A 25,084-nucleotide genomic window follows, 5' to 3' on the forward strand; every position below is an offset into this window, starting at 1 on the left:
TCGCGCCGGGCTCGGGCTCGGGCTCGGGCTCGGGCCTGCGCATATTCCGTCAATTTAGAGACAAAGCCACACCCCAGTTCCTCTGTCGTAAATGTTAACAACTCAGGGGAGATTTTGGTAATGAAGAGTTTTTAATTTTTAGCTGTCATTCTCAGAAAACACTAAGGACAAGGACGTAAACTCGATCGCTATAAAGAAGGTAAGGGATTTTCGATATGCGGGCAAGGAACTTCTTTTTCTCTGTACTGTTACAGCCGAGAACGAGCTGCTTCCTGTTCGTCTTCTCTGCCACTCCACCCCCTCACCCTTTTAAAAAGGTGGACAGTACATCTAGGCCCAAGTGCCTCTCCCCTCTCCATTTTCTCTCATCTCCCTCGCATTTTATTCTCTCTCCCGTGTGATCTGAATCTCTGCGGATACGGTTAGGGTTTCTGTTGTCTCCATGAGTTTCGCCACATTATTCATAATTTCTATTGGTTTCTAATGCCAGAGAGAAGAGGCTCTACTTCGTCCAGAGAGCCCTCTCTGAAGAGGGAGGTGGGAGAGGGAATATCATAGGCTTTCTTTTACGGTCTTTATTTCTTTGTTTTTTTTTTTTTCCCGTGAAACTTGGCGCGATTTGGGATGACTGGGCTGATATGCTGAAAATGGAAAGTTCCGGAGTTAAGTTTTCCCGCTGAATCTGATCTCCAAACGTGAAGATTGAGGTTGTAACGGAGAATTTTTATTTTCTTTGTGTTTTCCATTATATTTAGTCTTTTGATATTTAAGCCGAAGTTTGTTGACCATAATTAAAGCTTCCTGCGTTTTGTATCTAAAGAGATTTCGTGCGGTTACGAGCGTGAGTTTATTTGTTGGAATCGAGGTTGATAATGAGCTTTAATTTAAGGACTATTTCTCTGGACGTAGTTCAGTTTTTCTTAAGGTTTTGGTTGCAATCTAGTTCGATAATGGAGTCTTGTGCTTAAAGAGCTTCCCGACTAAAAAGTCTGGTGTTAGGATTCTTACGAAGGCTTTATTTCTGCGATTCAAAGGTCGAAGTAGCAGAATATTGGTCAAAAGAATCACAAAGCTCAGCTTCTGCTGCTTTAGGCGCCTTAAAAAAAAAGAGACCTGCTTCTTTGTTCTAGAAACTAGGACAAGAATGAGATGGTTTTAGCTCAAAGCGTTGGTATGCTTCAGAAACCGGGAACTTTACTTGTCTTCATCACTTACTGAAAGAGCTTTTGTATAATCAGTTGCTGGCAACTCCATCGACCAAGAATAGGAGGTTTTAGAGGGAGAGAAAAGGAAAAAGAATAGGAAATACGGAACTGTATTTTGCGGAAGCTTGTTTGAGATTTTTCGTAGTAAATTCGTAAATAATATCTGCAAGACTGCAAGTATAAGCACTCCAGAACCAGAAAAGCTCTTTTAGTTCTAAATCAACGTCTGCTTTAGTTTCTAATTTCGCTTAGACGGAATTTACGAGAGAAATCTTAGGTGAAACTGCTTGCTTAAAAGGCCGTTCTACAAGTGCTTATTTCTGTCTCTTTTCTTCTGTAGCGGATTTCCAATTCACGTGTCAGAAAAAAGAAAAAGGAAAAAAATGGCGATGGCCGTGGCGCCACATAGAGAGAGCAGCAGTGGCAGCATGAACAAACATCTTGATACCGGTAAATATGTCCGTTATACTGCCGAGCAGGTCGAAGCTCTTGAAAGAGTTTATGCCGAATGTCCGAAGCCGAGTTCGATGAGACGGCAGCAACTGATCCGCGAGTGTCCCATTCTTTCCCATATCGAACCCAGGCAAATCAAAGTCTGGTTTCAGAATCGCAGGCAAGAAGTCGTATATAAGATATTTCGCTTGTCTTCATCTTTTATTTGATTTAATGTATTCGTTTTCTTCGCAAGAATTTCTTCTCGGAGCCGCAGCTTGTCTGTTTCTTGTCCATGTAATACCTGGACTCTTAAGAATCGGTAGGACTCGGTCGTGTCGAAAACCGATCGGACGAGTTTTGCTTCAACAGCGAATTCTAGCTGACCTTTTTAGTAGAATTTTCAAAGTAAAGCGTTCTCTCAAGTCTCACCTCACCACAAAAACCTAGTCATTTTTTTTTTCCAAAAATCAAACCTCGTATTTTTTATTTAAAAAAAAAATCCCTGGTCTTTTTACCAAAAAGAGGTTTATATTTTTTTCTCCATATTGAGAAAAAAAAAACGTTAGAGCAAAATAACTCGAAAATTTCCCATTACGCCCTTTTTTGTTGGCTTCTATTACTCTGAAGCCTTAACAGATCAATTCAGCTCCCATTCTCCCGAGTCCTGAGTCGTACTTCCTAGGTGCCAATTGCTTACTAAAGTATAACCCAGTCCTCTGTTACTGAAAAGAATATAACCGAGTCCTCGAATCGTAGTCAACACGGTTTTCGTTGACTCGGCAGCAGTCCGAGTTCTCACCACTTTTCTTGGAGAACCAAATAGCTGCAGAATTCTGTGATTCAGTTTGTTTTCAATCTATTTGAGGCTATATTGGAGACGGAAAGAAACTTGGAAATCGAAATTATGATGTTCTCTCTCATGTTATTTCTTGTAGGTGCCGCGAGAAGCAAAGGAAAGAAGCTTCTCGATTACAGACCGTGAACAGGAAGTTAACTGCAATGAACAAGCTATTGATGGAGGAGAATGATCGCCTTCAGAAGCAGGTATCGCAGCTGGTATGCGAGAATGGGTATATGAGGCAGCAGCTGCAGAACGTGAGTTCTATCCATTGCAAGCTTTTGCCAGTAGTTTTGGGTTATCCATTTGCCGATTCTTCTTTTCTCCATTCTTTCTGTCCATCATTGTCATCATGAACCCATAAGTTTCATTTCACTCACCTGGCAGGTCCTCCTTTTCCTGGTTGTTTACCTTAATTGTTTAAGTTGTTATAGGAACACAAATAGTCAATGAGTGCATTTAGTTATAATTTGTGTGTATTATATGTAGATCTCAACTTCTACTGTGGTTTTGGTTGTTGTTTCTCAAAGCTGGCCTTTTCCACAAACAATTTTTGTTTTATGTGTATTTTATGAAAAATGAAAGGAAGATTCAAATTCTTGCAAACCTAAAGTTTCCATTTATAGTTATTATGTTTTTATTTTCTGATAGCTGGTTTTTTTCCTTTTATAATTTTTGTTTGTTTCCTTTGAACAAAATCCAAAGCTGCTTTTGGTTCTTGCAACCCTTTTCATTTAAAAGATATAATGCTTCGTCTGTAATAAATATCAATACTGCAAAGGATCAAGAAATAAAAGAATATTGCACCGTTTCTTGGGGGCTTCTCTGGATATGCCCATTTGGTTTTCCTAATGATATTTAGTTTTCTGCAGGCATCTGCTGCAACCACTGATGCTAGCTGTGAGTCTGTTGTTACCACACCTCAGCATCCTCTAAGGGATGCCAATAACCCCGCTGGGTAATAACTCTCTTGCGTGTCTTTGTGTGAACACAGGCCCAGTGGTGAAATTATTTCTTTATCCTTTCAGTTGGCACTTATTATTGATATTTGTTCTTGTTTCTCTCGCAGACTCCTCTCCATTGCAGAGGAGACCTTGGCAGAGTTCCTTTCAAAGGCTACAGGAACTGCTGTTGATTGGGTCCAGATGCCTGGGATGAAGGTTTTTTATTGTTAACCGATTCTTTATTTTTATTTCTTTCTTTTTCTCTTGAAGCAGTTCATTTGCATTTTCCTAGGCCAATGTAAATTTGGCTTTACCTTTATATGTGAAGGTAAAATATTTTTTTTAATGTCTCCAGCCTGGTCCGGATTCGGTTGGGATTGTTGCCATTTCACATGCTTGCAGTGGAGTAGCAGCACGAGCCTGCGGTTTAGTAAGTTTAGAACCTACAAAGGTGAGTAGCAAAACTATCAGATGTTTTTTTTTCTTGATTATGATGAAATCAAGATGACCACATTGGAGTTATGAGTTGACTTTGATATTTTGGCAAGGGGATTGCCATCCATTTGTTGGGATTGATTGACACTTTTAAGAGAAAAATTATTACTGTCCCTGTCAGCTTAAAAATTTCAAGGTGGTCTACATCTGGGCGATATTATATTTTTCTTTGCACTTTGCTTTTTGGCAACTTTTCTTTTCTTGCAGATTGCAGAGATCCTCAAAGACCGTCTATCTTGGTTTCGAGATTGTCGGAGCCTTGAAGTCTTTACAATGTTTCCAGCTGGAAATGGAGGAACAATCGAACTGATATACATGCAGGTTAGCCATAGTAGTTGAAGATTTTACTCCTCTTTCCCATTTTTTGAAAATTGGCACCATTTTAGTTATGCTCTTCACGTGGATTATACTTGTATATGGTTGTTTTCAGATGTATGCTCCAACTACACTGGCTCCTGCACGAGACTTCTGGACTCTGAGATACACCATAAATTTAGACGATGGCAGTCTTGTGGTATGTAACTAAGAACGTTCTATAGCATGATGGTCACTTGTCACTGTTGCCAATTCCCAAAGGAGGGCACTCTTAAATAATGATCAAAAGGTTCGATTAAACAACTCAAGGGGCATATGTCATATTTTGATAATCATTCACAAAATCATAGGGCATAGGAATTCAACAAATAAACAAGGAGAGAACCTATGATGCCCAACAATGAAAATTAGAGAGTTCTATCTGCATCAACCCTATGGCCATATTGTGCATACAATTTGACACCTCATGTGCTAAATTGGCTTATGGCAAATATGACAACTTCCAACATTAGGCACCCTGTTTCTCTCTCTTTTTTTCTAACAAATTTTGTTTGCTAAAATCTGCTTAATTGGCAATTGTAGCCATCTATTGTATAGTTTTTTTCCTTGGCATTATGCACCCATTTGTTTTGTTGGATTGCTGACATCTGGCATTAGGTTGGGCTAAGATATTTTGCATTGTTTTGGATCCAATCCTTTTTTATTAGTAAATTTTGTTTGCTAAAATCTGTTGAATTGGCAATTGTAGCCATCTGCTGTTTTTTTCCTGTCATTACTAGCCTTCATTTGTTTTCTTCAATAGCCATCGGATTTCTATAAATAGGATCTTTTGACTGGTTTGGATTTTGCTAAAACTAAATTGTATCTTTATGAAACCATACCTCCCGATGTAATCTTAGAAGTTTTTGTTTCTCTTTTTGTTGCAATATCTCAAGGTATGTGAGAGGTCATTATCTGGTTCTGGTGCTGGTCCAAATTCAGCTGCTGCTACCCAATTTGTAAGAGCTGAGATGTTACCAAGTGGTTACTTGATTCGACCATGTGAAGGTGGAGGCTCAATCATTCACATTGTTGACCACCTGAATCTTGAGGTATGGTTTAGGATCTTTTAATTTCCAACATTAATCTTTCTTGATAGAAAACTTATTTTCTGCATTCCTAATTCAGGCATGGAGTGTGCCCGAGGTGCTGCGACCACTTTATGAGTCATCCAAGGTTGTTGCACAGAAAATGACTATTGCGGTAAGTGATGAATTATTAAAGACAATGCTTCTTAATTGAAAAATGGTTGATTATAAAAACAGGAACTAAAATATGGCAATGAATTCCTGTCTTGATGGTAAAGATCCCTGTGGTTGTAGCAGTGACCTGGAATCTATTCCCACCTTCATCAGGGTTTTGGGAGGTGTTTATTGGGACGGCTACCCCCATTGTTTTGCACATTTTCCTACTCAAAAGAAAAAAGAATTCCATTGACCTGAAATTTATCATAACTTTTCTTGCTTCCATATTATGCTTTAAAAATTAATTATATTCTATATTCCTCCAACAATATGCCTTAACAATTTCAGTCGGTGGGTTAATTCAAGTACGTGTATGGCTGAAATTAGACGATGGGAATAATTTTTCTGCTCCTAGACATTGGATTACCAGAACAGAATCAATGGAAAATAACCAGTTGTTTAAAGTTGCAATGGCTGGAGTTGCCTGGTTGATCAATTTTTTGGTTTATGCTGCATCTGGTTGGTGGTATTTCAAGAAGTGAACTGATGTAGTTGGTTTGTTGATGGATTGTGCAGTTATGATAGGGCTTGGGTCCTCTTTATTTATTGTCCAGAAAATGAAGTATTAAACTATAAGTTATATTGACTCTTCATTATGTCAATCCAACATTCAAAACAGATTCTCCAAAGGGAGTCTATTTCAGATCTGCCTTGTTTTATCTTCTAACAGATAAGGATACAGGATAAGCATCATTGCAACTACACCCACGTCATATTTATCAAAAAAAAAAAAACTACACCCACGTCATCACCCCAATCACAAAATCTTTGGATCGCTATTGTACTCAATCAATGTATTTCACTAAAACTCTGCCTCTGTACAAAATACTGTATATAAATACAAACCTGGTGTTCAACCATGGATGAGATTTTGAGGTTGAACAATTTCTCTCAAGCCCCTTTTCTCAATATTTTATGGTATCAGAGCCCTGAAAGGACCACCATCCGACCATGTCCACCACCACCACAACTACCAGAATCTCCTCTGGAGACTCCACTGGTATCTCCATCATCAACCTTAGCATACCAGCCTTAGTTAGCCAACTTATTCTTGTAAAACTTGACTGTCACAATTACTTACTGTGGAGGTCTTCATTCATCCCCATCCTAAAAGGGTTCAACCTAATGAGCTACCTTGATGGCACTATCAAGAGCCCACCTGAAAACACATACAATGGACATGCTGTTGTTCCTAACCCAGATTATTCACTGTGGGAACTACAGGTTCAGATCTTGCTTAGTTGGATACTGTCCACTGACCGAAGGGGTCTTGGCCCAGGTCATCGGGCACACAACCTCCAAAGCAACATGGGAAGCCCTATCATTTATCTTTTCTGCTCCATCCCATGCCATAGCAATGCAACTCCAATTCGAGCTCACTCATCTCAAGAAAGATGAAAGCTTAATAGCCAATTATTTACAGAAAGCATGCATGCTCTCTGACAACCTTGTTGTTGTTGGTGAATTCGTCTTCGACTCAACTTGTTCAATACACTTTAAGTGGATTGGGGCCGGATTTTGAATCATCGGTCACCTCTATCATGGTATGCCCTGATGATTATACATTCAAGGAGGTTCAATCCTTGTTATTGAACTATGAGATTCGCTTGAATCACTCCAAGAAACTGTTCTGATTGCTAACTTGGTCCGTATTCCCAACACAAGATACCAACCACTGCACAAAGATGAAAGAACCAAATCAAATGGTGCCAAGGGGAAGAAACAGAACCCCTACCAAGGAGTTAAATGCCAGATCTGTCTCAAGATGAACCACATGGCCTACTAATGTCGTGCCAGGTTTGACAAGTCTTTCAAGCAAGAGAAGAATGAAAAGGCTTCCTCTCCACCTACACCAGTAGCATACACTGCAGCCACGTCCCCTTCCTTTGTGGGCAATATTTTGTAACCGAACTAGTACTTCCGGTTTTTGGAAAACCGGTAACCAAAACCGAACCGAAGCTGAAGAGACTGAGGAGTTAAGGGGAATAAAGTGGAAAGGAATCAAATTCCATCAGAAGCTGAAGAGACTGAGAGTCAAGTTGAAGGAGTGGAATAAAGATCATTTTGGTAGGGTAGAGGAACCAAAGCTGAACTTATTCACACAAATTGAAGAGCTGGATGAGAGGGAAGCCCAAGGATTGTTGAGTGGGCAGGATAGAGAATCAAGAAGGCAATTAAAAAAGGATAAAAGAGGTTCTACTCAGAGAAATCTGTTGGAGGCAGAAGTCAAGGCATAGGTGGATTAAGGAGGGAGATGGGAATACTAGATTCTTTCATGAGTTGGCAAATGGTAGGAGGAGGAAGAACTTAGTGGATAGACTAGAGGTAGAAGGGTAGGTAATTACCAATCAGGAGGAGATAGTTGGAACCTTTGTAGACCATTTTAAAGCTATCTTTAGAAGGACATTGAATGAGAGGGTGCCTCTAGAAGGATTGGAATGGCCGAGGTTAGGTGGAGAAAAAGCAAGGTGGTTAGAAAGGAACATTGAAGAAGAGGAGATCAGGATGGCAATGTTCATGATGGATAGATCTAAGGCGCCATGTTGGGATGGTTTTACTATGGCTTTCTACCAAGATTGTTGGGACATTGTGAAAGAGGATTTATGTGATGCTGTTAAGGAATTCGTCGAGAATCATATAGTCAGCTTGGGAGTCAATGCCACTTTTTTGGCCTTAGTCCCCAAGAAACTAGATGCTACTCACCATAAGGGTTACAGGCTAATTAGTTTGGTAACTAGCACTTACAAAATATTGGCTAAGGTGTTGTCTTTGAGGCTGAAAGTAGTTCTCCCATCCCTAATAAGCCAAGCCCAAGGGGCATTTGTTCAAGGAAGACAAATAATAGATCAGATCCTAGTTGCTAGTGAATGTGTGGAGGATATGAGGAGATAAAAAAGAAGAGGATTTGTTTGTAAGTTGGATCTAGAGAAGGCCTATGAGTTGGTGGACTAGCACTTCTTGGTACAAGTAATGAGAAATTGTGGCTTCGGGAATAAGTGGTGTAGTTGGATTTTCGGATGTGTGAGTTAATGCCATTACTCTCTATTGGTTAATGGAGTGGTGAAGGACTTTTTCCTAGCTTGTATAGGTATTAGGCAAGGGGACCCTCTATCACCCTTCCTCTTCACTCTAATAGCAGAGGTGCTTAGTAGAATGATCTCAAAGGCTGACAGAGAAGAAGTGATTAAAGGGTGGAGGATAGGTAGGGATGATATTCCGGTCACCCATCTCCAATTTGCAGATGATATTTTGATTTTCTGTGAAGGGGATGATATTGAGAAAGTGAGAAATCTCGAGGATTTGGTTAGGAATTTTGATAGGGTGTCAAATCTGAGTGTCAACTTTGGGAAGAGTTGTGTAGCCGGGGTTAACTTGGAGGACAGTCAGGTGGAGGCTATAGCAAGAAGCTTAGGGTGTTCTATTTGGTCATGGCCTATGACCTACTTAGGGCTTCCATTAGGGGCAAGCCCTAGGGAAAGTAGTTTTTGGTGTCCAGTAGTGGAGAGGTTTCAAAAGAAATTGACTTCTTGGAGGAAAAACTATATTTTCTTGGGGGAAGAATCACGTTGATAAGAGCTACATTAGCTAACCTACCAACCTATTTCCTATCTGTGTTTAGGATACCACCTAGGGAAGCTAAGAAGCTAGAGAAGGTGATGAGAGATTTTCTCAAGGAGCCGGGACAAGGTAAGAAGGATCACTTGATAAAATGGGAGATTGTATGCCGGAATAAAGAGGAGGGGGTATTGGGGTTAGGGAATCTGATTACAACAAATAAAGCATTGCTGGGGAAGTGGCTGTGGAGGTGGCCAATGGAGAGAGAGAGAGAGGCTCTGGCATGAGGTGGTGGGTGGTATTCATGGTCGCTCTGATAATGGGTGGGATGCTAGAGTATCACGGCAGGCAACCTTGGCAACTCCTTGGAAAGCTATTCATGGCTTCCTTCCTCAGTTTCTCAGTTTTGTCAGGTATGATGTTTGTAATGGTAAATATGTTCTTTTTTGGGAGGATATCTGGGTTGAAGAGGCTCCATTGGAGGACCTCTTCCCTTCTTTGTTCTCTGTTTCAAGGTACAAAAAGGAGTCTGTGTCAAAGTTTTGCTTGTTTATGAATAATCTATTAACACCGAATTGGGATTTTGGGTTTCGTAGAGGTCTAAGGGAAGAGGAAATTGTGTCCCTAACAAATCTGCTAAGCCTACTTGATACAGTGTGTTTGGACCCTTTTGAATCCGACAAATGGATTTGGATACCCAAGCCAAATGGATCCTTCTCTTGCACTTCTTTCTTTAAATCCATTACTCAATCTAACCCCACTCGACCTTTCCCTTTTAAGGAGATCTGGTGTAGGCCTGTTCCCCCTAAGGTTATGGCTTTTTGTTAGAAAGTGCATTATGGGAAAATAAACACCTTAGACATTCTACAAAAGAGAAGATCTTATCTTTGTCTTTCATGCTCTTGCTGTATCCTTTGCAAGTCACATGGTGAGGACTGTAACCATCTACTAATTTCTTGTTCATTTACTGCAAAGTTATGGGAGCGGTTCTTTTCATTGTTTGGGTGCAGGTTGGTTAGGCCAACGGATGCAAGTGTGATTTTTTATCCTACTTTCTTCCCTTGGCAGCATAGAAGAGGAAGAATTATGTGGAGGTGTGCAAGAGTAGCGCTGCTCTAGTCTGTGTGGGAAGAAAGGAATACCAGAACCTTCCAAGAGAAGGAGAGAAACTTAGAAGAGATGAAGGACTGCATTCTAAATAGGGTGATCTTATGGCTAAAATCATTGGACTTATTCCATCATTTCTCATTTAGTGATATTCAAAGGAATTGATTAGCAGTGGCTAATTGTTCATCTAGAAAGACTAAAGTGAGTTTGACTTGGGAACCCCCTCTTGAAATTTTTTGTAGTCTTGGTAATCTAGGTCCGTCAAGGGTGGGAGGGGTATTGAGGAATGAGGTTGGGAATGTGGTTCTTATCTACTTAGGGCCCATAGGAGCTGCAAACTCCACTAGGGTGGAACTTGCAGCTGCTATCCAAGGAGTACAACTAGCTATGTAGATAGGTGTGGAACATCTGATAATAGAAGGGGACTCCAAGGTGGTAGTGGGATGGCTACAAAACCCAGACTCTATAGTGTGGTGTTTTAAGAATGAAATTAAAAAATTCAACTGCCTGATAAGGAGCTTGACAATGAGAATACAATGGGTGGGGAGATCTGCAAACTCTATGGCTGACGGTCTTGCAAAGCAAGGGGTAAACAGGGAAAGCTTACTCAATTGTAGATTGAATCTATTTTTTGTTTTCTGTTATCTTGTTTCTTTTGTCTTCCTGCTATTAGGAGAGGACATAGCTCGTGCCTCTCCATGGGAAGCTTGTAATTGCTTTAATTCTCTATTAATGAATCTTATCTCTTTACTCGTAAAAAAAAACCGAACCAAAACCAATTGGTTAATCGGTTGTCGGTTTTTCGTTTTTTTTAATTTTTACAATATATACTATAAAATATATAAATATATAATAAATACTTATAAATATATATAAAATATCATATTAAATAATAAATAATATACAATATAGTAGAAATCACTATTTGCTGATTCAGTCAAGCTTCTTGTGAGAGAAAGAGGGGGAAGGTGAAGATTTCAGCAGTAGAGAAGGAAGGAGAGGAAGAAAAGAGGAGGTCAACTAGAGTTATGAGAAAGTTAACCCTAGTCGCCAACCCCTCATTATATTTATATTTAACTTAAAGATGAGATATTACAAGGATGCCCTTAGTAGGGTGGCTACTAAAACTGAATGGTCACAGCTTTAAAAAATAAAAAACTAATGGGCCAAAGGCCCAACAACTTCCTAATTAAATAAAAACAAACTAAAGACAAACTGGCCCACTCAACACTCCCCCTCAAGTTGGGAGTAAATGTCACACATTCCCAACTTGCGTAAATCATGCTCCAGCTTGTTCTTTGCAACACCCTTTGTGAGAACATTAGCGAGCTACAGATCAGAAGCAATGTATGGAAGACAAACGTCTCCAGAGGTTACCCTTTCTCTGATAAAATGGCTATCCACTTCAATGTGCTTAGTTTGGTCATGCTGGACTGAGTTATAGGCAATGTTAATTGTTGCCTGGTTATCACAGTATAGCATCATGGGTTCTTCTGCCTATACACCAATTTCTTCTAACAGAGAACGGATCCATAGGTGTTTTGAAACTCCATGCGCCATGGCCTTGAATTCAGCTTCAACACTTGATCTTGCCATCACTGTTTGTTTCTTACTCTTCCATGAGACTAGGTTACCCCCAACTAGGGTGCACTCCTGAAGTTGATCTCCTGTCATCAAGGCATCTTGCCCAATCGACATCTGTATAAGCCTCTAGTTTCAACTGTCCATGATCAGTAAACAATATGCCTCTGCCTGGATGTCCCTTCAGATAAGCAAGGATCCTGTTAACTGCCTCCCAATGCTGGACTCGTGGGGCATGCATGTATTGACTTACTACACTGACTGCATAGGAGATGTCTGGTTTTGTCATACACAAGTATAGCAGTTGACCCACAAGTCTCTGATATCTCCCAATGTCCTTTACTAGTTCACCTTCTGTTGCACTGATTTATTGGTTCTGATCAATAGGGGTGCTAATTGCCTTTCTTCCAAGCTTCCCTGCTCTTAAACAAGGTCCAAGACATACTTCTTTTAAGAGATAAAAATTCCATGTTTCGATCTTGCAACTTTGATGCCTAAGAAGTATCTCAGTTCTCCAAGATCTTTAATTTCAAATTCCTTATGTAGGTTCCTCTTCAGACTATCAATCTCACTTAGATCATTCCCAGTGACAACAATATCATCCGCATAAACAAAGTGTGATCGGATCGAGTTTGATTGTAGCCAAAATCAATTAAGGCCTTTCTGAATTTGTCAAACCATACTCTGGGAGATTGTTTCAAGCTATATAATGACTTCTTAAGCCTGCATACCTTTCCCTTTTCAGTATCATTGTAGAAACCAACAAGAAGATCCATATCGGTTCCCAGAGACTGGATCATAGCAGCGGTACCCTTTCTGATTCTCTGCATATCCAAGGAAGACGCACTTCTTTGCCTTCGGATCAAGCTTCGAGTGGTGAGGATTAAGGATGTGTGCAAAGCAGATACACACAAACACCCTGAGAGGAACATGAAACATCTCCCCCTAAGGAAAAAGAAGGCTGAATGGAGTGCTGAATCCAAGTATACGAGAAGGCACCCTGCTAATCAGATATACTGCCGTGAGAACTGCATCACCCCAAAATCGAACTGGAACTATAGATGTGATCATGATGCTTCTTGCGGTCTCAACAATGTGTTTGTTCTTCCTTTCTGCAACGCCATTCTGTTGTGGACTGTAGGAGCAGCTGCTTTGATGGACAACACCATATTCTAACAAGTATGAGGCAAGATATCTTTCAAAATATTCCCTGGCATTGTTAGATCTGAACACCTTTATTCTTGTTCCAAACTGTGTTAGTACCATCTGATGAAATTTCCGCACCAAGGATGGTACTTCATCGCGGGATTTCATCAGGTAAATCCAAGAGTATCGAGAGAAATCATTCACAAATAGGAGAAAATAGCGATAGCCTCCCATAAAAGGAACATGGTAAGGACCCACCACATCCGAATGAATAACATCAAAAGAAGAACATCTTTTATTACTAGGTTTAAAAGAATGCCTACAATGCTTTCCAAATTGACAACCTTTACACTCCAGACTTGACAGACTAACAGACTCAAAAAGTTTTGGAAACAAAGGACTCAAAGAAGAAAAAGACAAATGGCCCAAACAATTATGCCAAAGCATAATCTGACTCACAGATCTTGACTCACTGTCCCTGCTAACATGATGACTCTGGTGAGGGGGAACATCTAGGAGGTAGATTCCATTCATTTCACAGCCACTCCCAATCGTCCTCTTTGAATTCAGATCCTGCAAAGTACAACGTCTAGGAGAAAAAAATTACTGAGCAGTTCAAAGTCTTAGTCAAACTACTAATAGATAACAAATTTGTGCTCAATCTGGGAACATGAAGACAAAGGGTAAACAAATAGAATCATTAATCTTGACAGATCCCTTCCCAGCAATAGGAACATGGGATCCATCAGTAGTGGAGACCCTTTCTCTGCCAGAACAGCGCTGGTAAGAGGAAAAAATAGTGGAGCTATGGGTCATGTGCTCTGAGGCTCCAGAATCTATAATCCAAGGAGGTCCCTCCTTACCTGAAGTAGAAACATAATTTGCAGTGACATGTGAACTACCTATCTGAGCAAAGTAGGTAGAGTGAGTTCCACCAGTGCCACCTGTACCTTGTTGTCCGCTTGCGGCTGAACTGGAACTAACTGTATCCTGTTGGTTCAGAAGTAGCCCATACCTCTCAAGTTCGGCCCTTATTGCAGCAGCTGCAACTGACTCTAATGCAGTTGTAGTAGGAGGGGCCGGAGTGTCACTAGTAATTGCCATGTGCGCATTTCCCTTCTTATTTCTCAATCTAGTCAGCACAAGATGTGGGTGAAGCTTCTAGCAAGTATCTCTTGTATGTTTAGGCTTCTTACAATAGTCACAAACCAAGTCTCTTTTGTCTTCCTTCTTGATCTCACCGCCATTTTGTTTAGGTTTCTCAGAACTTACCATGGCAGATTGATCAGAAATTTGGGTTTTCATCATCACATCCCTCCTGCACTCCTCCCGTGACACAAAAGCATATGCTTGGGAGAGAGTGACACTATCCCTGGAAAGAAGATGCTGTCGTGCAATATCATACTCAGGGTCAAGGCCAGCAAGGAATTCAAACACCCTATACTTCTCTAAATGTCTCTGATAGGTAGCTTGATCCTTGGTGGTTTCCCAAGCAAAGGTCTCCAAATGGTCAATCTCCTACCACAGAGTCTTAAGGGCTGAAAAATAGGCTGCAACAGATCTATCTCCCTGCCTTGTAGCAATAATCTGATTTCTCAGTTGATAAGCCCTAGCAACATTCTCCCTTTGTGAATAGGTTTCTACAACCCCGTCCCATATTTCCTTAGCAGTGTTTGCTCATAAGAAATTTTTACTTATATGTGACAACATGGAATTACACAACCAAGTCATCACCATATAACCGGGAGTTGCTAGTTTCGGGTTTCACCTCTTCACCTGTGATATACCCTAATTTCCCATGAGCCCCAATGGCCATCTTTGCAGATTGTGACCATTCCAAGTATTTTGCACCATCCAACCTAACTGTAGTAATGGTTCTAGCCCCGAAGGGGTCTCTAGCACCCCATCCCACTGGTTCCATTTCACTCCCGAGCTTATTTTCAACTCTATGGCCCGCCATGCTTCTCAAAAAAGGTAAAGAAAATAACTAAAAATTGCAGCAAGATCAAACAAGACACCTTTTGGAACCAACAACACTTTCTTGGTGTCTTGGGCTTTCTTCCCACAAAAGATTCATTTTCTGTGGGATGGGAGAAGAGAGAGAAAAGACAACCGCCCTCTCTAGAAGCCTCCAAACCACGTGGGACTTGAATCGCCCCTTACAAAAGACTCCAAGGAACCCTAAAAAACTAGGGCGCCACTTCCTAGGTCAAAATTGAAGAGTCCAGCAAAAACGTGACTCTTCCCCTTTCTCTAGTTTTTCCTGATTCTGATGAGAAACCCTAGACCAACTACAGGGCACACAGATCCATCAAGAAAATCCAAAAACTGGGCTTACCTGAGAGCTTCGATCAGCCTCTTAAATCACCATGCAGTCGGCCGATCTAGGGCTGCATGAGAGAACGACTTCAAGAACCTTCAACCTGCTCTGATACCAAGTAGAAATCACTATTTGCTGATTCAGTCAAGCTTCTTGTGAGAGAAAGAGGGGGAAGGTGAAGATTTCAGCAGTAGAGAAGGAAGGAGAAGAAGAAAAGAGCAGGAGGTCAACTAGAGTTATAAGAAAGTTAACCCTAGCTGCCAGCTCCTCATTATATTTATATTTAATTTAAAGATGAGATATTACAAGGATGCCCTTGGTAGGGTGGCTAAAACTGAATAGTCACAACTTTAAAAAATAAAAACTAATGGGCCAAAGGCCCAACAACTTCCTAATTAAATAAAAACAAACTAAAGACAAACGGGGCCACTCAACAAAACAAACCGGCCCACTCAACACATTACTCCAAAGTGAAACATGGGAACTTGTCCCTCCACAACCCGACATGAACTTAGTTGGATGCAAATGGGTCTTCCATGTCAAGTTCAAAGCTGATGGCACTATTGAGCGTTACAAGGTTCGTTTGGTTGCCAAAGGATGCCATCGGCGTGTCATTCTCACTATTGCTCTCTCTCTCTCACCTGGTCACTGAGGCAACTAGACATACAAAATGCTTTTCCTCCTAGCACACCATCTGAAGATGCCTTCATGATTCAGTCTCTGGGGTTTGTGCATCCTATCCTCTCCTCTCATGTTTGCCAATTAAAAAAGTCCCTTTACAGGCTCAAGCAAGCACCTCACGCCTTGTATGACAAGCTTCGGTCTATACTTACTCATGGCTTTCACATGTCCAAAGCAGACAACTCCCTCTTTATATATTGCAAGGACAATGTTACCGTCTTCACTATGGTTTATGTTGACGACATCATCGTGACTCGATCCTCTGCATGTGATACCCAACTTCTCCTCTCTGCTATGGCCACTTCCTTTGCGGTGAAGGATCTTGGAGATCTCAGTTTCTTCCTTGGTGTGGAGGTCTCTCGTCTTGGTGACACTTTATTCCTCTCTCAAACTTGTTACATTGTTGATTTGCTCAAAAAATTTCACGTGGAAAGTGCCAAACCTATAACCACCTATGGCAGCTGCTTGCAAGCTCACCAAATCCACTGGTGAACCTGTTGATGACCGCTCTCTCTATCATCAAATTGTTGGCACTATGCAGTATCTTACTATAACAAGGCCTGATGTTGCCTTTGTTGTCAACAAATTATGTCAGTTCATGCATGATCCTCAATCTGATCACTGGGCTACTGCTAATAGAGTCCTTTGGTACTTCAAACACACATCTTTTTGGGCTTCAGCTGTGGTCATCTTCATCTCTCTCTCTTCAAGCCTTCTCCGGTGCTGATTGGGCAGGTTGCCCGGATGACCGCCGCTCCCAGGGTGTATTCTGTGTGTTTCTTGGAGCCAACCTAGTCTCGTGGTCCTCCCACAAGCAAGCACGGTGTCTAGGTCCAGCACTGAATCCAAATATGAAACCATTGCTTGTGCTGCCTCTGAAATCCTCTGGCTTCAACCTCTTCCATCCAAATTGGGTTTCTCTTCACCCAGCCTCCTGTTTTGTGGTGTGACAACCTAGGTGCTATATACCTCAGTGCAAATCCAGTTTTTCATGCCTGTGCCAAGCACATCGCCATTGACTTCCACTTTGTTTGAGAGCTGATCTCCAACGGGTCTCTTCGTGTACAGTTTCTATCATCCAAAGATCAATTAGCCAATGCACTCACCAAGCCTCTGCCTCAGCCCGGTTTTGCTTCTCTGTGCTCCAAGTTGGCTGTGGTTCCTCACCCCGTTCACTTGCTGGGGGATGATAAGAATACGGGATAAACATCATTGCAACTATACCCACGTCATCACCCCAATCACAAAATCCTTGGATAGCTACTGTACTCAATCAACGTATTTCACTAAAATTCTGCCTCTGTACAAAATACTGTATATAAATACAAACATGGTGTTCAACCATGGATGAGACTTTGAGGTTGAACGATTTCTCTCAAGCCCCTTTTTTATCAGTATTTTACTAACGCTAAAGTAGAGACCATGTTTGCTAATATTTCCAGTATAGAAACTGGAATTTTGTTATCAGTTGCTTTTTGCTACATTTCATTCGTAGAACATGACAGCACTCATTAAAATATATTTTTTTTTGTTTTTTTTAATGAGTGCTGTCATGTTCTATGAAATGTAGCAATAGCAACTGATAACAAATGTTACCCATAAATTCGATAAAAAAATTAAAATAAAAAATAAATAAAATTGTAAAAGAGGATACAGTAACTGATTAGATCATTTATTTATTTTTTTCCATGTAAAGGCACTACGCCATATCAGACAAATTGCTCAGGAGACAAGTGGTGAGGTGGTATATGGTTTGGGCAGGCAGCCTGCTGTACTGCGAACTTTTAGCCAAAGATTGAGCAGGTAGTATGTATGATGCTTTTGCTTCTCTACTTCACTCTTTCATTTGTGTATCCATTCTGCTGATTGAATTTCCTTTTCTTGTAGAGGATTCAATGATGCTATTAATGGATTTAATGATGATGGCTGGTCATTGATGAGTTGTGATGGTGCTGAAGATGTAATAATTTCTATTAACTCAGCCAAGAATGTTGGCAACATTGCAAATCCTGCTGCTAATACGCTTACCTTGTCTGGAGGTATTCTCTGTGTGAAGGCATCCATGCTACTCCAAGTGAGTTTTGAACCATAGTATAGGTTTTATCCAATTTTTTGGATTTTATGGCTTCTTATTTTCTAGTTATCACAATGAAGTGTTGAGATATCACTGATCTTATTACGGTGCTATAGCATATGGAACAACAGCAGAATGAAGAACTATAATAAACTTAAAGAACTTGCAACTTTTTGAGAAAAGAGAAATATTCATAGACGTTCAATTTGCAAGTTAATTTATTGAAATGAAGGGGAAAGAAGGAACATATTGTTATTTGTATAAGGTTTAAAATGTTGGTGTTTATGGAAATTTTAGTCATCCAAATGTATAAAACACGTTGGAAATTCCATATGGAAATATTGTACGAATTATGAAAATAATGTGAACATTGTGAATTATGCATAAATATACAATGGTATTTTATGAAATGATAAAGAAAGCTCAAATACATCCTCTTACACTATTGTTTTGTTTTAAACCATCAAACAAAGCCAAGAAACTAAGGTTAACAGTGATAATAATAGTAAATTGCAAAATTCTCCTATAGACTTAAAGAGTTAAAACCATATAATAGAATAACTTCAAGCAAAATTTAAATAGGTCAACTAAATAATCTATCACATAAACAAAAGCTAAGATTTAACATCACTTGCAAAAAGAATTTTGAGCTAGGTGAAAGTACTCATCATTTTCACTATTGCCCATAGTTTTCACTTAGGAATAAAGGTGCAAGCCTGGTTCCCAATTTGAAGAATTTAGATTCAATTGGGCTAGGGCCCATTCATATTTTAACAAAATCCCAACCCAAGCCTGCCCAAGTTGCACCCTCGCTTGGGAATATATTGATTCCAGTAATTTTTTATGTTGATACCCATGGAAATGGAAATGCGACACCCTTTTAAACCATAACTGCTTACTGACCAACTAGCTGCCTTCTTGCTTTATTAAAATTATAGATTTAATTATACAATATTTTTAATTTTAACTACACTATTGAGGTTACTTTCCTTGTGGTGTGAGGTTTACTCCTCAAGGGTTTAATAAAATAATCGTTTTCCTGGTACTACACATTAGAGGGGACTAAACATGTTGAAGTAGTAAGAACTGATTTAAGCACTCATAATTTAACAATGGATATGGCACTTGAGGAAACAGGATGGTGAAATGGGATTCATTTAGCCAACCCCTTATAGTTGGGGCAGTGCTTAGAAGATGATGACACATTAAAGAGGACTTGGGTGTGGACAGTTGGGTGAACATGAGACCTTCCGTCTATACCATAGAGACCCGCCCCTCCTCTTTTTGGTGGGACACCGAGTGACCATTTCAACTACTCAGCCATAGCAATAAAGTAATCATTGTAATTTATAAAAGTAAGACAATTAATAAATAGATAAAAGACCTTAACTATGGTGGAATGCAACACCTTTAACAAACGGGAAAAATGGTAAGCTGGAGAGGGAAAAAGATAAATGGTACATTGCTTAGTAATGAATTTTTCCCCTTGCCATTTCCTTGCGGTATACAACTAAGCATATGTAGCAAGTAAAAGAAACTTGGAAGAAGAGGGAACAATGAGCAACTTGTTAACTGAGGTGGCGCCAATATGCATTTATTCAACTTGTATAGTCATATAACCTAGTAATTTATGAGACCTTAGCTATATGGTGTATAGGCATATAGTGATCAAGGTTTAAATGTTGGTTTCAATGGAAATATCTGTCACCTAAGAACGGTAGGCATGTAAGAACTAGGAAATATTTGAAATGTCATATAGAATGCTGTAAAGATTAAACTAATGTTTAATGTTGGAAACATTGTGAGATCTCTAAAGTATCCAATAATGTTTTACCAAATGATTAAAGAAGTATAAATGCACACTTTTAATTCATTGTGTTAATGCACAGTATCATATGTATAAAGGAATATAATGTAAATATACAATTGAAAATGTTTTTAGTAGAAGATTATTTTGACAAAAAGTATGTGAGTCCATATTGCTAAATTAAATTCATAAAGTATAAGATTATTTGTATAATGGTTGAGGATGTTCCAATATAATAATTAATGCTACAATATACATTTTTATTTTATATGGTCACATTTACTAATATATTCTTTTCTTAAAATTTTTAATGAAATTTCGTTTTGTTAAGCATAAAATATATTGCAAATAATGGATTTGGTCACTGTTAAATGGGAATTTATGAGATTATCAAGGGAAAGGGACTTGTAAGTAGGATGAGAACCTCATATATTTTTTCCTGCTTTTAACAAGTTAGAAAAATAATAGAAATAAGATGAAAATTTTGAGATTTAGGTGACTAGTTTCATGAGGCTTATGCCTCAATTACACTTCATGCCTTTGGACTGTACAGTATTGTTGGGGAAGATAAGTAGCAGAAATGAGTGTGAAAAACAATCCCAGGACAGCAAGAAACCTTCCCCAAAGTTTGTGTGATAAAATGGGTTTGTCAAGAGCAATGATAAAGATAAACAATTCAGCCAAGTAGAGAAAATACAAATAGCAATCACCACAAAACAGCACACCAGAATTTTTACGTGGAAAACCCCAAATTTGGGGAAAAACCATGGGACCTATGGTCCGTAAAAGTCTTCCGCTAATTCAAAATCAATGGGTACAGCGGTCCTCTCTAGTTGAAACTAGAGGTTTATAAACAACAAGGAAATAATCCTTGGCTCACAAATACAGCATCAACGTCACCAAAAATGTAAAGTGGATTTCAAGAAAACAAGGGTTTGGATCTCATCAAGTTGCTGTAAATATGAAACTAAGAAGAAGGAAGAGACAACCAATCTGAACTGCAGTGAGGTTCTTAACTCCTTGAACAGCACTAAATGTCATCAAGAACAGGCTTGAAAACACATCCGAACTTGGCCTTGAATGGAGCAGAAAACAAAACTTCTTTCTTCTCTTCTTCACAAACTAAAAAAACCAGAAAACCCTTGGTTCCTTTTTCTCTTCTCACCTTCACTTTGGTGATTACAAATAGGAACAAAAAAACCGAAAAAGGTGGAAGCCTTTTTGGCTCCCACAATGCGGCTCCTTTTTGGGAGAACGAAAAGGTGGGGTGGGCCCCTCATATTGGCTGGACCGACACCCAACAAGTTTGAATCTTAGGTCCCTACTTTTGGATTCTCAGTACTTGTTATGCATACAATTTGTTGACTTACTGGGGATGATTTCAGTGCAAGGTGTGCTGTATTTTTGTTTAATAATTTCCTGGTTTTGAAGTCCATTTTTCTTGAGTTTTCCAGGTGAAGCCTGATTATTTGAGTGTAGTGACTTATGCAACTTTAATTTTATAGATATTTCTCTGATGGTTTAAATAGTTATGGCATTATCTGTTCTTATTGTTAGAATGTTCCTCCTGCACTGCTGGTTCGCTTTCTGAGGGAGCATCGTTCTGAATGGGCTGATTTCAGCATTGATGCATATTCTGCTGGATCTTTGAAATCTGGTTCATATGCCTTCCAGGGCTTGAGGTCCACCAGGTTTTCTGGGAGCCAGGTTGTCATGCCACTTGGTCACACAGTGGAACACGAGGAGGTCTGTTTGTGTTTCTATTTCTTATTATTATTGTAAATTGAAAATTTTATGTTTTTGGCATCTCCCATTATGCAATTGTTGGTATTGCTAGAAATGTTTCCTTTTCTTTTGGTATCCTACCAAATAAAATACTTAGGTTTACAAAATGGTAGATGTTCTCATTTACCCCCAAAAAGGATATTTCTGTAACTTCTCAATTTAGGAGGTGGGGTGCTCTTTGAAAAACAAATTTTCACTAGGCAGGAAGAGATTTTTTTTTTTTTTCTCTGGGTTTGAAGGAAGATTTGGTGATTCATAACATGGTTTATGTTTCTCCTATAGAAAACATGTAAAAATGCCTTTTGGTCCTTCGTATGGTACAGTTTTATATTAGTTCACATTTATTATATAGGGTTTTACTACGATACTAGAAAGAGATGACACTGGAAAAACTTATAACCAATCAGGTGGTATTCATCAAAATTTTTTGGAGTGGGGTTTGATTGCTCTAAGCTCTTCTGGTATCATATCTTTCCAGCATTATAGATTTACTCTATTATATAGATTTCTATTCATTTTCCTTCTGCTTGTATTGCATCTTACTTGTATGCTTGTGAGTTTTCCAGTTGCTTGAAGTAATTCGGCTTGAGGGTCATGCTTTAACTCAAGAAGAAGCTATATTTTCCAGGGATATTCATCTCTTACAGGTATTATTGTTGGTGTCAATGTGAATTATAATAAACAAATTCTTGCATGGTGAAATTAAATGTGCAGCTTCTTAACTATTGAACTCAAGATTATAAGCATATTATATTGTTTACTTCATTGAAGTCATAATGCCATGTGCTTCTTGATTCGCTATTTAGGAATATATAGGTTTAAGTGCTAAGTAGCCAGGAAAATAGATGTTACAGAAATTAACAATGCTGAAATTACTTTGTTTTTATGCTGCAGATTTGTTGTGGATTGGATGAAAATGCAGTGGGATCCTGCTCTGAACTTGTTTTTGCTCCAATAGATGAAATGTTTCCAGATGATGCTCCATTGCTACCCTCTGGGTTTCGGATAATACCATTGGATTCAAAATCAGTGAGTTGTTATTATGCTTCACTTTACTATTTCTTCTACTGTGTGCTCGAGTGCACGTTTGTAGTATTGTTCAAAATATGTATGCTTTGATCCTTCACCACATCAATTTTTTCCCAAAGACCCAAGCCCAATTCATACCTCAATAATTCATCAAATGTTTATCATGTCAAGAAAAAAAAAACGTAATTTTATTTTACAACTTTACTTTATCACAGCAAAGCATTTTCTGTCCGCATTTCCTAATCATTTGACTATCATAATTGCCAATTTGTATTGATTGCTTGCAAATCAAAGTGCTATTTGACTTCGAATTTGTATGGTCAACTCTCTTCTCCAGGTTTTTTGACACTGGAGGATGCTTCAATTTTGGAAAATAATATTTTTAATGTCCTGCCTACTTCATTACCATTTCAAGCAAGACTATACTTTAGGAAATCTGGTGAGACTAGTTTGCTCTCCTGAAATTAATGTTAGTTTTGTGCAGTGTGAAAAACAAGATATGTTGAATGCACATCGGACATTGGATCTAGCTTCCAATCTTGAAGCAGGTCCTGCCACAAATCGTGCTTCCGGAAATGCATCTTCAAATGCTATAAACACACGTTCAGTCTTGACCATTGCTTTCCAATTTCCCTTTGAGAACCATCTTCAGGACAATGTTGCAACAATGGCACGACAATATATCCGCAGTGTAATATCCTCTGTGCAAAGGGTTTCCATGGCCATAGCTCCATCTGGACTGAGCCCACATTTAGGGCAAAAGCTATCTCCAGTCTCTCCAGAAGCTCTTACACTTGCTCAGTGGATCTGCCATAGCTTTAGGCAAGTTATGCTAATCTAACAGAACCTTAACATTTTCTTTCTTTATTTCTATTCATTGTGTTTAATTTATCTGTGAAGTAATGCAAACTGTAAAGTTGTGGTTAAGTCCTCAAGGCATTTGTTATATTCCTCGATAAATTTCTTTTTCTCACTTTCTGAAGAACCAAGCACAGCATTTATATCACAAGATGGTTTACTTGTCCAAAGGCTTAATATACATCTTTGAAATCAATCTATTTCTTTGAATTGATTATTTAAACCATTAAAACCCCTCTGCCCAGCCCCAATGAAATAATACACACATGCACATGCACACAAGATAATGTCAAAATGATTATGAATCACATGCTTTCCGAGGTCCTTCTAATATGCATTTCGTTCTGTTGTATACTCAGTTACTATTTTGGGATTGAGTTGCTGGGGACTGAACGCCATGTCGAAGACTCAGTGCTAAAGCAGCTCTGGCACCATCAAGATGCTATATTATGCTGCTCACTTAAGGTACGGTTAAAATTTCTTTGGAAAAATGTTGGGCCATTATGCATTGTTGTCTTTGGACCATTAGGGGAAACACTTGTTTCCTTTTATTCAAACTTTTAAAGCAAATATGATATTGAGGTTGCCCCTAAGGCTCAGTTTGGAAAGAGTTCAAGTACAAATATGTGCAGTACAAATACATAAAAAATAGAAGGTTTTGCACTCTACATATTTGTATTTATACTCCCTCCAAACTGAGCATAAGGGCTTTTTTTCTTACTCCCAAGGGCTCCCCATTCTTTCATGCTTGAATGCTTTCACCAAGTTATCTAGCATCCTAAGATGTTTGGACTTTCAGAACTGCTTGATAAGTAGAGAAATCTGCTTGGTTGAAATATAGTTGGGATTGGTGCATTGAGACCAAACTTTGTCCAATTGAGTTAGGGTCCAAGCGAACATGAAATTCAAAATTAACTGCAAGCCATCTAATAAAGTAATGGTGGATGATATATACATTCTTTTATTGGTTTTACAGTCGCTACCAGTTTTCACCTTTGCCAACCAAGCGGGGCTTGACATGCTGGAGACCACACTGGTGGCTCTTCAGGACATTACGCTGGAAAAGATGTTTGATGAGTCCGGACGGAAGGCATTGTGCCCTGACTTTGCCAAGATAATGCAACAGGTAACGATCATTGCCTGACACTGAATAGGGTTCCAAATTCTAACCTGCTAAATGCGAATTACATGATATTGTTGGGTAATGTGGTTATAATGAATTGCCTGAACCAATCCTGCTCCTATTATAGATCATTTTGTTTGGATGGCATTTCTTGTTGGCAATATTTCTGAGCTTTTGAACCTTCTTGCTTTGCAGGGATTTGCTTATCTGCCTGCTGGAATTTGCACGTCAACCATGGGACGGCATGTTTCATATGAACAAGCCTTCGCTTGGAAAGTCCTTGCAGCAGAAGAAAACACCGTCCACTGTCTTGCCTTCTCTTTCGTCAATTGGTCCTTTGTATAACCACCGTCATTTTATTGATTGAACACCCCCCCCCCCCCCGGTGGCCGGTTCTCAAATTAACAAGAGAGAGGAAGGAGGAAGAGATATAGATTTGTACGAAATTATATTTCCGTTATATTAAATTAATTACAAAAAGGAATTGTTTCCATAGTCCTAAA

The 25,084-nt window shown here is 39.2% G+C and overlaps 1 protein-coding gene across 3 annotated transcripts; it reads left to right on the top strand.

Moving 5' to 3' along the window:
* The first annotated feature begins 212 nt into the window (after positions 1 to 212).
* LOC148868419 (homeobox-leucine zipper protein REVOLUTA-like) lies at positions 213 to 25,084 on the top strand. Of its 3 annotated transcripts, none has more exons than XM_088970703.1 (19): positions 213 to 707; positions 1,546 to 1,818; positions 2,576 to 2,735; positions 3,351 to 3,436; positions 3,548 to 3,638; positions 3,778 to 3,873; positions 4,125 to 4,238; positions 4,348 to 4,431; positions 5,168 to 5,323; positions 5,400 to 5,474; positions 17,602 to 17,708; positions 17,793 to 17,979; positions 21,344 to 21,532; positions 22,138 to 22,218; positions 22,466 to 22,600; positions 23,085 to 23,422; positions 23,818 to 23,923; positions 24,435 to 24,584; positions 24,777 to 25,084. In XM_088970703.1, the coding sequence occupies exons 2-19, from the start codon at positions 1,589 to 1,591 to the stop codon at positions 24,924 to 24,926; spliced, it is 2,535 nt and encodes an 844-aa protein (XP_088826829.1). In that variant the 5' UTR covers positions 213 to 707; positions 1,546 to 1,588; the 3' UTR covers positions 24,927 to 25,084. The 3 variants fall into 3 exon arrangements, with proteins under 3 accessions (XP_088826829.1, XP_088826830.1, XP_088826831.1); XM_088970704.1 differs by having other exon boundaries at positions 219 to 317; XM_088970705.1 differs by lacking the exons at positions 213 to 707; positions 1,546 to 1,818 and adding an exon at positions 2,302 to 2,483.

This window comes from Nelumbo lutea, chromosome 2 (genome assembly GCF_056320005.1).
Source record: "Nelumbo lutea isolate HS-2025 chromosome 2, American lotus-T2T, whole genome shotgun sequence".
Taxonomy (NCBI): Eukaryota; Viridiplantae; Streptophyta; class Magnoliopsida; order Proteales; family Nelumbonaceae; genus Nelumbo; species Nelumbo lutea.